Source organism: Rhinichthys klamathensis, unplaced genomic scaffold, assembly GCF_029890125.1.
Source record: "Rhinichthys klamathensis goyatoka isolate OS25496 unplaced genomic scaffold, OSU_Roscu_1.1 h1tg000007l_1, whole genome shotgun sequence".
Classification (NCBI taxonomy): Eukaryota; Metazoa; Chordata; class Actinopteri; order Cypriniformes; family Leuciscidae; genus Rhinichthys; species Rhinichthys klamathensis.
This window is the reverse complement of record NW_026606560.1, coordinates 1,946,251-1,964,903: the sequence shown is the minus strand read 5'-3', so window position 1 is coordinate 1,964,903 and position 18,653 is coordinate 1,946,251. Positions and strand designations below refer to the sequence as shown.

Below are 18,653 nucleotides of genomic sequence, written 5' to 3'. Positions count from 1 at the left end.
GGCTGTTACTATGACAACCTGACATTCATCTCCTTTTCAAACGGACGGATGAGGATGAGGAAGTTTGGAATGGGGTGTTCTTGGGGTAACAAAAGAAAACGAGGGGAGGGCGCAAAAAAAGAAGATGGAGCGGACTGAGCATGCCCAAGAGATCGGCTGGCTCCAAGTATTAGAGGATGTTTACAGAGCTGTGCTTTTTTGGAAAGGTCAGGCTGCTGAATCCCAGTGGAGCTCCATCAGGTGCTTCTGCTGGTGGCAGCTGATCAGTAGGACTCCTTAACCTGGACAAGACAGCATTTAAATTCTGCCGCATTGCAGCCCTCATCTAATGCATGGGCAACGAGGCCACCATATCTGATCTAGATAACTGCTTTAATCTATGACACAAAAGGCTGGCTTCTAATGTCTACGTCTGAAATTTGTACTCCTTGAGTGTGGGGAGCATCTTTATTAAAACCTTTCATCATAGTATTCGCTTCATTTGGGAAGAAGCAACTATCCCTGTGGGATTGGATTTGTCTTGACATTTTCAATGCTGCCCACTAACCAATGAAATAATTTGAAAGCTGGTGTAGAGATATTGGTCTGTTTTATGAGACAGGGCAATGTAAAGGTCACACATTGTCTGAAAAGGTGACTGAAAAATTTAGTAAATGTCTTATATGCAATTTAAGGTCTGCCGTGTCGGAAGTCAATATGTGGGGTCCAGTATAGTCACTAAAATAAACAAACTTAGTTTGCTAAAACCCTCTGTCATAGTTCTCATATCACATTCTCACTTATGCTTATCTGAATTTAAATAAATACAAGCAAAATAAATACACTACCGTTTAAAAGTTTGACAACTGCAATATTTCTTAAATATTTTTGAAAGAAGTCTCTAATCCTCACCAGGGCTGCATTTATTTGATAAAAAATACAGTAAAAATAGTAATACTGTTAAACATTATTACAATTAAAAATAACTGTTTTCTATTTTTCTGTTTCAGAAGAAAGACAGTGACTTTCACATTGTAACAAAAAAATAAAATAAAAATAGTGTCCTTGGAGAATAAAAGTATACATTTCTTTCAAAAAGCTTACTGACCACAACCTTTTGAATGGTTGTGTATGTTCATTATAATAAAATCAAAAATATTATTACAATTAAATTATTATATTAATATTATAATTTCATTATTGTTCTGTTCCTCACACAAAACTATCATATGAACCCTGAAGACGTGGAATATAGGGCACGATTTGTAGTTAACACTTTTATGGGTGTTTCTCTGAATAATAATTTGAAGATGGAAGTCAATGGGGTCCATCAACTGTTTGGTACCGACAATCTTCAAAATATCTTCTTTTGTGCTCAGTTGAAGAAAGAAATTTATACAGTTTTGAAACAACTTGAGGGTGAGTAAATGATGACAGAAATGTAATTTTTGGGTCAACTATCCCTTTTCTGTCATGACAACTCTCAGGAGATTGGTATGGTAATAGAGATCGGCATGGTAATGGATATGGCCATGTTAATGTATTTGGTCTTGGTGGAATAGATCTGCTACGCTGCTGCTGCTGCAGAACAAGTACCGAGACTTACTACTGCCAATACATTCACAGACATTGCTGTGAGCATGTAAGACAAGCTGCTCCTGCTGCACATGTAACATACATGATTAAACCCCAGTAGCAGATCTATACAGGTGGAGCTAGGGAAGGTGGAGGGTTTCTGAAAGCACGCTGCAGACTGCTAACAGCAACACCCCGGAATCAGAGATGGGGACTCGAGTTTGAGACTCGGACTCGAGTGCGACTTAAGTCCCACACACAGTGACTTCAGACTCGACTTGAGACTCGTCCTCGAAAGACTTCAGACTCGACTCGGACTCGTGAACAATGTTTATTTTTAGGAAACGTCTGATGAGCTCGCTGTTACCCCCCTCCCTCCGTTACCTATAACCTGCCTACGTAACCACGTACTACGTGGCCTATTGCTGGCAGCGCGCGCGCGACCGCACATGAGAGGATAACAAACAAAAAGTTCGACTGCACCGGCCGCTGCTGTGCCATTCATCGTTAGCTTTAGGTTCAAAAACTTCAAACAAGACGCGCTCAAAAGAAGCGCTCAATGCAAAATATGCAGTATCACGATAAAAGATTCTGGCTCAACCACATCTAATTTTATCTGAAAACGCACCCTGATAGGTGAGTAAACATGTTTAGCTCACCATTGACCATCTACCGTTAGCTTGCTTATTGCTTTAGCTACCTAACGTTACGAGAGGTTAACTCCGACTGTCTTCCTTATGAAATATGAATGAGCGTTTGTTTAATTGCCAAACTTGTGGTGGTCGATTAACGTAACGTTAATCATTTACGTGCCGCTGGCTGCCCGTTGTCTACAAACAGGATTATTGTTGATCATGTAACGTTACTGTTTCATTTAGTTATAACGTTACACTGGTTTGAGAGTCTGGGATGTGTTGACTTACAGTATAAAAGCTATGAATAGTTGCATAGGCAGTGCAGCCAGAAGAAGCCAGAAATGTTTTGTGGCCCATACCTAGTGTGTTGAGAGAAGAGAAGGTTAACCAGTCTGATCTCACCCTTTGGATTTTTTTATTTCTAAACATTTTGTTCTTAACAAGTTACATGCCATAAGTTGGTCAGTTGCTTCACATTTACACTAAAGATTTTGAGCATTTTAATGTTTTGGAAGTGCACTGTAGTGTTAAAAATTTCATTTGGATGCAATAGTTTATTTGCATTTAGCTACACTGATGTTTTGCACTAAATAGGAGTGTGTCAATTTTAGTGTTGCGAGTTATATCATTTTCTATATTTGGTCTTATGTCTTGGTATGTTCAAGCTACAAGGCAAAATAAAGAAATTAACTAAAAGTAAAGCATTCTTGGTGTTTTTGTCATGTTGCAATAGCCTGTTTACACTGATTATATACCAAAATCTAAGCTGATACTGTATGCTAATAGATAAAGGAGTCATAATAACATATGGTACCACTTTATTTTGATAGTCCACTTTATACATTCTACTGACTATAAGTAACTTGGCAACTACAAGTCAACTTGTTCTCCGAACCCACATCATAACCTGACAGTCTACTACAGTCTACTAATACTCTAATGAGAGTTAGTTGACATGTAGTTGAAAATGTACATGGTTAGTAGAATGTCTAAAGTGGACTATCGAAATAAAGTGTAACCTAACATATTACATGCTTTGAATTCCTTATATAAAGCTATGCAGTGTTCTAAGCAACCTGGATGGGTCGCTGTACGTGATGCAACACTTATAACCACAAGAAACTTGAGACTTGACTTGGACTCTAGCTCAAAGACTTGAGACTTGACTTGGACTCTAGCTCAGAGACTTGAGACTTGACTTGGACTCTAGCTCAAAGACTTGAGACTTGACTTGGACTCTAGCTCAGAGACTTGAGACTTGACTTGGACTCTAGCTCAAAGACTTGAGATTTGACTTGGACTCTAGCTCAGAGACTTGAGACTTGACTTGGACTCTAGCTCGGAGACTTGTGAGCATCTCTGCCCGGAATTTGTTTGAATGTTGAGCCGCAGCTCACTGGAGGCTGATGCAACAGCAACCAATCAGCTGTGCTATGTAGATATTGATGTGATCGCTACCAAATGAGTCAAAGACTTATCAGCATGCGCTATCTAGAGTTTCAGGCCAGAATTAGGTATTAATGCTTTTTGTTCGCTTTTTGCAGCATGCTTTCAGAAACCCACCACCTTCCCCAGCTCCACCTGTATATATCTGCTAATGGGGTTTAATCAATTAAGCTATCAACTACAAAAAGGAAATGTGTAGAAAATAAATGTAATTTGAGCTGGGAGGAATGAGAAATTATGCAATTAAAAATAATGAACCAAAATAATGAGCTTATTGGAAATGGCTCCTGCACCAAAGACTACATGACTGTTTCATACAGAAATATCCCTATGCTCCTTTAGTACATCTACAAGAAACCCAAAAAGTCAGAGGAAGTTGTTGGCTACAGTTGTCAATTACAGTTTTGCACCTTCAACAGCCAAGTGGAGAACTTTAGGACCAGTCTCAAGGGTACTGCAGTAACGTAGCATTCATTTATCATGTGCCCTGGACAAAAGTAAAAGAATGAAGAAAACACATTGTTTCCTTTTTCTAGCGCTCGGCCCCAGGTTTCCATCTTACTGAGCTGGCTCATTGACTGGCCTGATGAAGGGCATTAGGCTATCTATTGCTTGGGCTGGGTCCTGCCTTCAGGTGCCAAAGGAGTTGCCAAAATAAAAATTTGGTTTGTGTCTTTGGCTGATGCCAAGCACCCACAGCCATACATCTCTTGCCAGTGCTACTGTCTCACAGTGAGTACCTTGTTCTCCAATTACACCCTGTGAGCAAAAAAACATTTGTTTATGTGAAGCCAAACTAATCTTAGAAACATCTCAAGGCTTGTTTTTGTCAATGCCGCTCCATCTGTGCCTACATGAATGAGAATGTCAGTACTATTTGAAAAATTTGCTTGCCTCAAAAAGAGTCAGGGCGAAGGGATGTCCCAGATGATCCATGGAGGACAGCAAAACTCTACGGTTGTCTCCATTCAGGTCCACACTGGATATCAGATGAAGCTTGGAATCGACCCAGTAGAGTCGTCTACTAGATAGATCTGGAAGATGAAAGAGCTTTTATATGTAGTGTATATGTAGTGCTTTAATAATACAATAAATGCTTTTAATTTAATATGAGTGGTCAAACGAAGCATTAAATAGTGGGTAGTATGTGAAGGGATAATTCATATTTCAGTTCATATTCTATTATTTTTCATATATCAAGTAAAAATAAAGGCAGTTTGAAATGAAATATAAGGCCCAACTGAAAGCACAATGAATGACAAAAAAATCTTCAAAATCTTACAGCTTTGCAAGGTTACTTGCTCTTTTTTCCCATTAAAAATATATTTTGTTTCAATACAGACAAAGCAATTTTCTCAATTCAACCTTTTTTGTCAATAACTTTTTTCTATCCATAACTGCTTTTTCAAATGGGTTTTATGTTAAGCGAGCTGGGGAAATGATGGCGATATTGACAGCGTTGCTTGAGCAATTCCATTTAGTTTTTCCCAAACTGACGGGTGATTTATGAGGAACAATGAAGGTGAATGATTCAAAGCCCTGTTGGCCACAGGAGGCTGCTCTTCATTATTAACACTCTTTCTTCTCCTTCTGCCTCTGTGTTTGTTTGGTCTTTCTCAATCCTAATGTTTTTCTAGTTCTCCTCTGATATTTTGGTTGGTGTCTTGTAATGATGGCAAACGCAGCTCTCTCATGTCTTGCTTTTTGGTATGGTATGCTTTGTTTTGCTTTCTGCTGTTTCTCTTTTATGTTTTGTTGTCTTTTCTGCTATTCTCTAGTGTGTGTTTCTTTGACTATATTTGAAGATGTGAATACATTTGTTGTGAATGGAGGAACTGAATTGCAAAACTTTCAAAAGGTTTTACCGAGCGCAATCCCATTGGGCCACTCGATCCTCTCTGAAACCAGAACCTGTCGATCCACCCCGTTCATTCCAGCTTTCTCAATCTTTGCCTGCGTTCCCCAATCCGACCAGTACATGAACCTGGGGGGTCAAAACAAACAAACAAACAAAACGTTCATGATCAGAATTAAGGCTATATCTAGACTAGTGGTTCTCAACCTTTGCAACTCCAAGGTCGCCTAATTGTCGACAACTATATTATTTCAAAGGCCCCATGACTTCAATTTGTTTGTGATTTACTGGATAAGGATTAAGGATAATGGTTTTAAAAACGTTTTTTTTTCTACCCAATAAAATGTTGTAGAGCTTGGCATAACCAGAAAAATGTATTATAAAATGCCCATGAATTTATAGAATTTTATTAATTTACATACATTTTCCAGGTCTAGAAATCACACTTTTAAAATAAGGCTACCTCACATATCCAGGTTTTCCAAGACTTGTTCTTTTTATAGAGAAAAAAAATTAATTAAAAAAGAAATATTTTGATTTTTAGTTGTCTTGTCTGATTTTAATGCTATTTTTGTCAAATGTATATAATTTTAAGGCTTCATCCATCTTGAGGCTCCCATAGAAGTATGCAAAATCTATTTCCCCTGCATTTTCAGAGCTAGTTGGAAAATCTGTGGAATACTGCGAAATGAATTTAAACGGGGTACAATGTGTAAAATGGTGGTTTACCATTCTTATTGGAAACTGAAAATATATTAAAATTAGCCAAAAGACTAGGGGATATGTGAATGACAGCTTTACAACTCTATGAAAAAACAGTAGAGCTTTTTAAGGAGCTTCCTGGGTTGGAGCCACAATAGCTTCATGCTATCAAATAAATGAGATACAGTTGAGGGGGAAATTAGGGAGCTCCGATGGCTCATCACCTGCCAAAAATAGGATGAAGAGGTAAGTGTATGCTCATTAAAAAGAGTCAGTATATAGCTCTGGCCCTATAAGAGTGAAGTGGGCACTTTACCCACAGGCAACAATTAGTTGGTATGCTGACCAGCATGAGACTCATTTACATGTTTTTCATGCTCTTCTACTTCTGTAATATGGTGAAAAGAGCCCTGAGGGGAAAGATTCATCATGATGAACGTCAGTAAAATAAGAAATTATACATACGAAGTGAAGGAACCTTTGGCAAAAATCTCGGTGTGTTGACATAGATCATGCACATACATCCTATCTACATTATTCATTATAATTTAATGATTATTTAATGCAACATTCCCACTTTCGAGTCTGCTCGATTTTTATATTATAAACATTATATTGTTACCCTTGTCTTGGATCAACAGCGATGGCACGTGGTTCGCCAAGATCTGTGTCGATCAACACCTTCCTCTTCTTGCCATCGCCAGTTGCGACAGAGATAGTTTTGTGTCCAGAGTCGGTCCAGTAGATGTTCTTATGGACCCAATCCATCGCTAAGCCCTCTGGGGAATGTAGCGCAGTGTCTATGAGTGTGATCTGTTGGGAAGTGTCGCTGGCTTTGTTGATGTATGCACTGAAGAGGAACAAACACACTGTTAATCTACATTCACAGCATTTTAAGCAGATGTTATGCATCTATCTATTCATAAACATTCACAAGGTATTCGACGCATCCATCAGATTCATGGTGAATAAGCACACCATGAATAGATGGCACTCACAGCTGTTGTTTACATACACATAGGCAGCACAGTGAAGCAACATCTGCATGTTTCTCAAAGAACAATTGTAGGACAAAATGGCTGACTCTTGTGATCTTTTCCAGTATACGAAAGCTACAGTGATTTACAGTGAAGCAGATATGATTGCCCTTTGAAGCATGGTGAAATCTGATGTGACTGTGACTGATCTTATGATTCAGCACTCATGAGAAAGCGCCTCATGAGAAATCTTTTTGGTGTCACCTGGGTCATTTGCTAAAAGGCATGCCATTTGAAAGCTCATATACTGTACATGTGTAAACAATAACTAGCGAGTAGCTGGTGCCAATAGTGATATATATATATAAATAATAGCCTAATATTTTGTGTGTTTTTGGTTTGTCCCCGGACCTGTGTTTCCTCCTCCTTGCTATACTAACAAGAATATTTTCACAAAAACACAATATGGAAATAAAAGATAGCATTTTGTCTGTAATCTTTCTATATACTATACACTATAGTTCAAAAGTTTGGGGTCAGTAAGATTGTAGATGCATTAAATTGATCAAAAATGACAATAAAGACATTTGTAAACATTTCAAAAGATTTATATTTCAAATAAATACTGTTTCCACAAACATATTAAGCAGCACAACTGTTTTCAATATAGATAATAATAAAAAAATGTTTTTTTGAGCACCAAATAAGAATATTAAAATTATTGTGTGACACTGAAGACTGGATTAATGAATGACTGCTAAAAATTCAGCTTTGCCATTACAATAATACATTTTACTTTTTTAAAATAAGTAAAAATAAAATATAGTTATTTCAAACTTTAATAATAATACAAAATAAATAAATACTTACAAATTTACTGTATTTTTGCTCAAATAAATCCAGCCTTGGGTGCATTGAGACTTCTTTCAAAAACATTACCCTATTATGGTTTTTGAATATTCCCTTTCATGCAGTTTGTGAATGTAAACGTTCTGCAAAGTTGTCAAGTCGAAAGTGCACCCAAGAAAGAATCGACTCTGAACTGCCTTTACCAGTCGTTTGTATTTTCTATTTCCTACGTTCTATGTCACTAGAAAATACATTTGCATAACGCACACCTATGTTGCATTTTGTCCGCCCGCGAACAACTTGTCCAGCCCTCAAAGTTCATTTTACTTACGACTGCTTCTCAAATCAGTCTCAAATCTTCAAGACTTCAACGGGGATTCACAAAATGCTTGCTCTTAAAAGATGGGCCAGTACCCAGTTTATTCTGAGCTTGCTTCTCAGAATCACAACCTCTAAGAATGAATAATTATTGATGTATGTATTTTCTACCGGGTGTTCAAAATATGTAGTTTTGTGTTTTATATTGTTTAGGTCTCCGGCTAACTCACGTTATTACTGTCTTACTGAAATACTTCTGCTAATCATCTGTGGGCCACTATTACCTAAAACCTAAAACTGTGTCTATTAATGCAGATTGTCTGTCGTTCTTACTACTTTGAGTAAAGATAAAGGATGGAGCAAGATTTGTTTTACAAACGTTTGTTACATCAGTCATTAACATTAACACTCGGCTAATGTATGCACCGCTATTGATACAATTCCCGCATGTGCACCGCAATCAATTAGAAATATACACATCGGTTTGTTGATGGACATACTCTTGTTAATGCTTATGGTGAGGAATTACAGTTGCATCATATCATAATGTACCTCAAACTGAGTAGCTTATCACTGAGAAACGTCCTACTCAAGTCGTCCTTGCGATGGAGGTTCGAGTTGAATAACTAGTTCTTCCAATATTTCATCATTGGACTCACACTCAGATTGATATGGTAAAATCAACGTCATCTTTACAGTCTTTACAGTGTCTACAATCGCTGAGCTGTAGCCTCCGGATGGAGCTGAAGTTTATGGTAATGGACGTTTAGCTTAGTCATTTTATGTTTGAATTTCAGTAAATAATAAGCTTACAAATCCTGTCAACACTTTTACCATGTTGGTAGAACATTGAAAACTGGTTACTGGTAGAAATACCAGCATTAAAACTTTGTTAATTTGTCCAATAGAATGTTTAAAATCTTAAAACACTTACTTAAAATCTACAAAATATTTACTTTTAATATCAAAATGAAAAAGGAACCCATTTTATAGAATGACCCATCTTTCATTGGCAGTGAGGGGGTGGTTTGTGTTATAACCTGGTAATTTTCCATTTGCAGTCTCCTAGAGCTCTTAACAGATGCTGCCTCAACAGCCATCAAAATGGCCCATCTCCCCTTATAAGACACATGACTTTCAGTCACTCTTTTCAGAGTGGATCTTAAGTGAATCCCTAGGACAGAGTAAATAGAAGCCAGGGAACATTTCTATTGTGCTTTCGTTGAATTGACTAGGAGCTCTATTAATAGGAACAGATTCCCTGGCCCCTTTCAAACACCGATGATTCACAAATGAGACAAAAAGAATAAAAAATAAAGAGATAAAATGTTCAGCACTTTAACATTGTGACTAAACAAGATGAGATGTTCAATATAATGTGATGTCAACCACTTAATTGCAGGTTCATATTTTTATATTCATTATAATGATAGTAAAAGGAGATAATTGAAAATTGAAAAAAATACTAGTACGGTCAATTATGGACCAAATTCAACAGCAACATTATTAAAGGTACTATAAAACCATGTCCTTACCAAGCACAACACAATAAATTACAGATGAAATTTCAGTAAGAATAATGCGATCACAATGACAGCCATTCACAGTTTGATTTGTAATATTTTACTGATTAAATGTAACTGTAGGTGTGGCTACTCAGTACAACACAACAGAAATAACCAAAATGTCCTGTCGCTCACCACAACTTAGTAACAAGTTAAAAAGAGACAAACTATCTATCAAAGCGCAACCCACAGGGTGTTTTGTGTTCACGCAAGGATAAAACAATGATTTTCTTGATCTTTTCTGTTTAAATAGCGGGGTTTGGGTTCCCTCTGACATCTTAATTACAGTAGGAGCCTTGCATCACATTAACCCAAAATTATGTTCATTGGGATGAATCTAAGCAATAAACACAACATTAATCTATCAACCTTTATGTTGAATCATAAAGAGTCATTTTGAGCTCTCATGCAGGTGAACCAAGACTCATTATTTAACAAAACAGCTCAATAACCACGTAACCCTCAAAATAGACAGATGCCGGATTCAAGTAATATTTACTGTGGATTCAAACAATGGCCCTTAAAATGTATTTGCCTCATTTGAGGTTTTAGCTATCAACTGACATCTACACTGTTGCATCTTCACTGTAACTACTAATTCATGCCAGTCTCCACCAGGGACATAAATTAAACTCCCTGCAGACAAGCAGAAGTATTTCCATTCTTCTGAGTGCTCTTCTGAGGGGTTTATAAAGTGATAACGAACTGTCTTACGCCGTCCTAACACAAGCCCTCCTGAGGGGAGAGGGGATGAGTAATGGGACGCCTTATTGTGGGAGGTAAATTATGGGAAGCATATGGTGCGGTTGAAATGATTTAGAGATGATCCTAGAGGCTGATGTGACTCCGAGTGTTTCAGGAAGTGAGGCGGAGACTCGAGCATGACAGCCCAGCATGCACACTGGGACAGTAAAGGACAAACGCTGGTCCAGTTTTTCAGCTGCTGTTGTGGCACAGGCAGGCTGTGACAGGCTGCTCTCCGACTGATAAGATGACTTATGTTAAATGGTTGCTAGAGCTTATTCAAGACCTCCCATAAGGAATTAGAATGTCCTTTCATCAGGACAAAAATGCCTAAGATAAGGGGTTTGTTATGAAATAAGAGAAGTGGGAAATGACGGGAACGCTGCAATACAGTATTATCGTAAAGTTAGAACATGATACAATACACATTACAGTTCAAAAGTTTGAGGTCTGTAATATGTTTGAATGTTTTGTCTCTTATGCACACTAAAGGCCCGTTCACACCAAGCACGATAACTATTAAAGATAACGATAAAGATTTAATTCTAAAAATCGTTCTCCATATAAAAGAATAACAGAGTTCACACCACAACTATAACGATAAAGATATGAGGAACGATATCGTTGGGATCACTTTCAGAACGATTTTTTTTCAGCTGTCGAACGATAAAACACTGACAGCCAATCAGAATCCATTCTAATTTAAAGGTCTACTTTGAAACCGCAGCGCGGGCGCGCGCGTGCCTAGAATAAAAAGACAGTTATCAGTCGTTGGTGTGGACGCATATATAGTTATCTTTATCGTTATCTTTATAGTTATCGTGCTTGGTGTGAACGGGCCTTAAGGCTGCATTTATTTGATCAGTAAAAACAACATATTGAGAAATATTATATAATTAACAATTTTGCTTCTCAAGTAAATTTATCTTGTATCGAGGATGCTTTTGTCAGTGCATCACTCCCCTTACATTTTCAGCACAAGACAGAGGAAACCCAAGAAAAAGTCTGCATGAAAATGAGCATGCAAGCAATTTCCTGCACATCTTTCAATCCATGATGCTGGTTGCTGTGAGAAAATCTCCAGTAAGTCTATGGCAGCTGCTCTCATGAATTTAAATATCAGCCAGCTGAGAGGAGGCGGGTAGAGGTTCTCAAAAGAGGGCTTCAGCACAGCACCTTCTCCTCCTACCTGAGCACTGAACACTAATTGCAAATTATCCTTTTTAAATAAAGATTAAACAGCTGTCAAGTTAGGAGGCAATATGATGTGCACTGCACTACTTATTTAGTTGTGTAATGTTGGATATACCTGAAGATCTTGCGATGGTAGAGGTCACACCAGTACATCTTGTTGGTGGTAACGTCCACATCTAGGGCCACAGCGTTCTTCAGGGTCGGCACTACCTGTGTATAGTCCTTCTTCACCAGGTCTATGCGTCGGATCTCATGCCGGTTAGTGAACATAAGACATGGGCTCTTACCTATAAGGGGAATAGAAAATGTTTCATCAGTCAGCTCATTTGTTATCTTGGGATTATCCTAACAGATGATTGAGCTGATAAACCAATCAATATTGGGCCATTTTGAGATAAAAAAAGAAAAAGGAAACAGAAGGCACAAATGAGATCCCGTCTGTTTCAATTGACCTACAAAAACAGACTTTTGCTTTTGAGTTTGAGAAGAGATCATAAGTCACAAACTTAATCACATTTATGATACATTTAAGATACCAAATTCTGCAAGGTCAAGAGATTTCAATAGAACTCAAACATTTTTGCATAGGATTTTTTCATAAACATAGTGAAACCACAAAGTACACATAAACCTACACATACACGTGTATGTGTAGGTTTATGTGTACTTTGTGGTTTCGCTATGTGTATAAACAATCACCCAAATAATAATTTCCACAACATTCTACAATAACTCAACGAGTGAAAATTAAATTAAAAAGTATTCCTGACTTGTTTAAAATGTAAACTTTCAGTGTCTCTTCCTTATCTCTATATGTGTTATTTGCACTCATACTATTTATTAATTAGAAATACAAACTTATGGGCAGCAAACATTTAACCACACGACTCGCACCCATGTGTAAAAGCATTGATTTAAATTTGTATTGCTCATTTCATTTTCAGAGTAGACTTGGACTACAGCATTTGTTTACCCATGAATGACGTGTGCTAGTCTGCAGTGCACCTGCAGACCATGTGATTCAGGTTTCTGGGTGGCCAAAGTGGGTGCGAGTGTTTCCAGGTAATTACCTGCACTGTGGTGTGTATGCATATATGAGCATGTGTGTGTACTGCTGGGCAGCTTAGTCACTGTGGTTTGATGCTCAGTCATGCCAACACAGAATATCACTGACCCTCTTAGGTTATCCTCTATGTAACAGCAAGGGCACTCTCCCTTTTACTGAGTCACGTGGTCCCCTACACTGATGAAAAAATATACACTTACTATACAATGAATGATTTCAACCATTTGCCAAAATTTTATTTACATATAACATGATGTTTTTCTATCTCTGTTTACAGCCTGAAAAGATTTTTTAGGTTTGGGATAGTCACAGACTTGTTTTCCCTTTCAGCAAAAGCTTCCTTACTGTATGATCCACGGATGCCTTTTGGTCAAGTGTTACAGACAAATGAAAGCGAAAAAGAGAGTGAAAACAGAGAACAATGCAGGGCATGAGAGAGATAGAGAGAGAGAATAATGAGCAGCAGGTGCTGTGTGGTCAGATGTCACTGTGAGAGTGCAGGAAAAGCGCTCAGGTTTGGCAGTGATGTAGGGTGGATGATGGAACTGATGGATGAGATCTCATGTCTCTGTTATTCCCCTCCACCCTCATTCCCTCCCCACCCATCTCACTCTTTCATACTTGATCTAGTCTGAGCCAAATACTGTTTTTGCTGAGGTGCTGAGCGGTGCTTGTGAATTGGACAGATGGATGGAAAGCCTGTCCACATTGTGTTGGAATAGAGAACATTTCCTGCTGCTCTTCAGAAAGCCATCATGGACCACTGTATCATCAGCAAATATTTTCATTTTCAGCAACAGACAGGATTCAATCATTCTTACCCATCTGCTGGAATGATCAATCTTTGAAAGGGAGGGTGGGAAAGAGAAAAATAAACAGAGAGAAAAATAATAAGGAGAGAGATATGTGCCTTCCAGCTTTAGCTGAGCTGCATCACATTTACATAAAGTAGCATGCTGACCGTCTTTGGCGTCATGACAACTTCTTTTGAGAAACACACAAATCAGCACTTTCTCACATGGCCATACTGTATGTGCTATAAGCCTCTTCACTCTAAAGGTGATTCACTGCTGACTAAAGGGTTTTTCCAAGGAAAAGGGCATGAACTCTTAAACTACCTTGATCCTGTATTACAAAGGACTTATAATAACTCATTCTAATATTTGAAACATGGTGAAGTGTTAAGAAAAAATACATGCTGTGAACTAACTACATGAATTACAACATTTACCATTTTTATCCAATTCATTTAAGTTATGTGCTACTAACAATATTTTTGCAGTGTATAGTTGATTTTTTTTTTGTCAAAACATAGAAAAAGAAAATAATAATCCATTCTTAATATCAGTTAGTAGCTACTGGCTGAGCAAGTAGTTTCCTGTCATGCTAGTATAATTTGGGATGGTAAAAAACATCAAAATAATTAAAACTTAACCCTAAAAAACAGCTGCCTTACAATATTTTATGGTAAAATGCTTTTCTCAACTTATTGGGGATCCACCATCAACCTCTTATGATGTGCCATCATTTCATTTATGCTTTTGATGCACAGCTTTTCCCATCCCTTCACACACACACTGTGTTCTGTTTCTCAGACATCATTAACTCTGGACCAGTCGCCGGTAGGCTTGGGTATCGAGTATCGAGTATCGTTTGGAACCGGGACTAGCTTTTCGATTTTCCCGGAATCGTTCAAAAGTTTAAATTTCGATTCCTAGTTTCGATTCACAGTCCGCCGACCGGACACGCCCGCGGTAGCAGAAGCGCGGCTGTCTGTGGCAAAACGCATTTTCCAGCTGCACAGCTAGCACTGTGAGTGTCTGGCTCACTCATTGGCTGTGCTGCAGCAACTGCACATCCAATGGCGCGGGCACCTCCAACGTGTGCGCCAATGAGCTAGCATTACATCATACACGTCAGAGCCCGCCAAGGGGGCGTGGCCCGACGCCCCCGAAAAAATGAGACACCCCTCGCTGCAGCCTGTAGCACGATGACGTAGCTGGATGGTCCAATACGTATTGGATGGAGGTGTGTTTTGCTGACGTCATATACGCATGCGCAGTGTCGATCTCTGGATTATAATTCGCATGCGCTGGTTTTAAGTGACATGTATGCTCAATATTGTACTGATATGATGTTCTAACCTGTGTAGTATATTACTGCTAAATAGTAATTATTGATAAATAAGTAATTATTTACATAAATGGGATGCTTATCCGAGTTTCACACATAGGCTATGCAAAATAGTTAATTTTACAACATTTTAAATCACATGATTTTAAACCTAAATTTGATAGATTAATAGCATGTCCTCAGCACCGCAAGTTTTTTTTAAAATTTTTTTTAAGCCATTTTATTTTATTCAGGTCACATTTGCTGTTGAGTGGAAGCAAAAATGAATCAAGTAGCCTAATTGTCTTTGTAATTTTAAAGGTACAATACAATAAAGTCTGTAAACATTTTAAAATACCAGTACACATTCAAGGGAAAATGCAAAAATAATAACAGCATCAAGAAAATAAATCTTGTCAGATGTAAAAAAAAAAAAAAAAAAGTGCTTGATATTTTGCCTGGTTAAGAGTTCCTTCTTTAATGGCTATCATTTATGGTTCCTCTTAATTTGCTGTTCAGTGTCTGCAATACATATGGTAGGCTATAGAAGCTTGTTTTCGCCACAGAGTGAGAAATAAAAAAGGTAACTTTTTATCTCACTACTCTGACTTTTTATCTCAGAATTGAAGTTGCAATTGCAGGTTATAAAGTCAGAATTGCGTGATATATAAAGTCGCAATTGCGTGTTATTAAGTCAGAATTATGAGATATAAACTCGCAATTGCGAGGCTACTTGAAATTCTGGCTTTATAATACGCAAATTGGAGATATAGGCTAAAGTCAGAATTGCATGATATAAAGTCGCAATTGTGTGTTATAAAGTCGGAATTGTGAGAGAACTATTCTGAGGTAAAATTTGACTTCATAACTTGCAATTGCGAGTTTATATCTCACAATTCTAAGAAAATATGTCAGAATTGGGAGATATAAAATCTTAATTATGTGTTATAAATTCAGAATTGCGAGAAAAAAGTCAGAATTTCGACTTTATAATACCAATTGGGAGATATAAAGTCAGAATTGCATGATAAGTCGCAATTGCGTGTTATAGCCTAAAGTCAGAATTGTGAGATATTAAACTATTCTGAGGTTAAAAAAATAAGTCATTTTTTCCCTTAGAATTTGACTTTATAATTCGCAATTGCGAGTTTATGTCACAATTATGAGAAAAAATGTCAGAATTGGGAGACGTAAACTCCCAATTATGTTGGCCTATTATAAATTCAGAATTCTGACTGTTATAGCACGCAATTCTGACTTTATTTCACGCAATTCTGACTTTATAACATGCAATTGAGACTTTACATCTTGCAAACTGACTTTATTTCTCAGAATTGTGAGATATAAAGTCAGAACTGCGTTAAATAAACTCGCAATTGTGGGGAAAAAGTCACAATTAGATATTTTTAAATGTTTTATTCTGTGGCGGAAAAGAGCTTCCATACTCAAGTGACCATTTATATTTAACTTTATTCTTCTTGGAAGATCAAAGCACGTGCGATCGTTCACCAACTCTCTACTCTCTCTACACCTACTCTAACTATAGAATCAATTCTTAATGCGCATATGAACGCCATCAGCGTTTATCACAGGTTCTTAAACATTATTTAAGAACCGCTATAAAGCCAAAACAATCTCATTTACCTTAAATTATATGTTTATCTCTGCTTTGAAACAATCTACATTGTTAAAAGCGCTATAAATGAAGTTGACTTGACTTGACTAGTGCGCATGCGTCTATGACGTCACCAAAACACACCTCCATCCACTACGTATTGGACCATCCAGCTACGTCATCGTGCTACAGGCTGCAGCGAGGACCTCTTGGAAAAAATAGCCATTATAGCAGCAGTTTACCACAGCTCGCTCGGAGCGTTCAATGTCGGTTCTATATACTGTAAAACTTCAATTAATGTTAATAATATTTGTTTCAATCACAGAATGAAGCCTGCTATATTTAGGACAAGAGACGCGACCTTAAATTGCTTGCACAAAACTCTTGATCCAGCACTCAACATTTGTTTATTGTTGTTTGTTCATTTAAACCGTTACAGTATGCGCAGAGAGCGTGAGGGCGAGAGAGAGAGAGAGAGAGAGAGAGAGAGAGAGAGAGAGAGAGAGAGAGAGAGAGAGAGAGAGAGAGAGAGAGAGACTGCGGTTGAGCGAGAGTGAGGTCTGCCTGCGGTCTTGGCCATTAGTTGATTTACTTGTTTTTGTGTAAGTTAATACGTTGTCAAATATGTTTAAACTTAAACTACCTATACAAGTAGTTATGTCTCTTTCTATTAATTTGTCCTGTTATTGACGTAATGCGCATCATTGACAAAATGCGCAACCAGATGTTCGAATAGTTCAAATATATGTGGTTTCTTTAGAGGGAATATTCAAACGTTATTTTTGAGCAATTTTAACAGCCCTAGGTTAGCCCTTCAGTGGGAGCACGGTAACATGTTCAAGTATCTGCAGCATCATACACTCATGTGTAAATGTGTTTTCATGAGGTTTTCAAAAATAAAGCTCTCTTGAGGAAAGTGTACCCCTGTGAAAATATATTCATAATTTATAATATTTATATTCAAGTTCATAGATTTGATATTTATATTGTAGTTGAAAACAGCCCTGTGAGAAATTCATAGTAAAGTTCATTAAAAGTAAAAAGTTCATAGAATTAACATTGATGGAGAAGGTCAGACTATTTCCTTCAGAAAGACCGTTGGTTAGCTAGCTCATTTAAAATATCCTTAACTTTTTTGACCCCACCTCTTAAAGGAATCGGAATCGAGAATCGTTAGGAACCGGAATCAAAACAAGGAATCGGAATCGTTCAAATTTAAACTATACCCAACCCTACGCCGGGATCTTTGAGTCTCCCTCTCAATGTCCACTGCAATTTTTGCTACCATTTCTTAAAATATACTTCAGCTGCTTTCAACGGCAGCTCACAGAATAAGCGCAAGGCATCAGTCCTGAAGACAACACAACACATCCAAACACGTATTTGATTTCCTCCATAAGCTGTTCCACACCGCAGACAGGCATCACCCTATTGGCAGACACCCAGTGTGCAGAGCAGAGACAGTGTGACATTAGCCTGACGTCGTCATACTCAGATTTTAGTCAGAATGTGAGTCTGATTCTGCTCCATTGGGCTGTGATCATGGTGCGTGTTTTAACCGAACCAGTAAAGAAAATGCCTCTGCGCTCAATTGGATAGACCGAATCCCATAGGAAGGATGGCAAAAACATCTTTCCGATCGACAAATGCCTTGATCGCGGTTCTCTGTTCCTCTTTTAAAATGAATGCGCTGCCTACATCTCATATAACAGATGCGACGGCGGAATCTACACATCTCAATTCTCCAGCGGCAGCCATTCTTTGTTGTAAACTAATTCAACCCAAGCGCTCTTTGGTGACGTGGATGATTACATTACTGTTGATCATCTGTCCATCATCGTATAAAGCCTGCACTGACAATTTGATTGGTCCAAACAGCTTTGATTCGGGCATACTTGCTTCACAACGGATCAAGTCCAGACCGAACTTCCCACCCTCAAATGTTGTGGGCAGGGCTAAGTTCGGCTGGCATCCAGGCTAGTGTGACATTGTTTCCTCAATTTCTGGAGTCATATATAGGA

The 18,653-nt window shown here is 37.9% G+C and overlaps 1 protein-coding gene across 6 annotated transcripts in view; it reads right to left on the bottom strand.

The window, feature by feature from the left end:
* The window catches only part of lrp8 (low density lipoprotein receptor-related protein 8, apolipoprotein e receptor), a 198,320-nt gene that overhangs the window by 20,896 nt on the left and 158,771 nt on the right, over positions 1-18,653 (bottom strand). For all 6 annotated transcript variants that reach the window (XM_056259543.1, XM_056259568.1, XM_056259553.1 and 3 more), the window contains exons 10-13: positions 11,955-12,126; positions 6,815-7,042; positions 5,501-5,619; positions 4,530-4,669 (exon numbers count right to left, since the gene is read on the bottom strand). In XM_056259543.1, the coding sequence (XP_056115518.1) occupies positions 4,530-4,669; positions 5,501-5,619; positions 6,815-7,042; positions 11,955-12,126 (659 nt within the window). The remainder of the gene's footprint in view (positions 1-4,529; positions 4,670-5,500; positions 5,620-6,814; positions 7,043-11,954; positions 12,127-18,653) is intronic.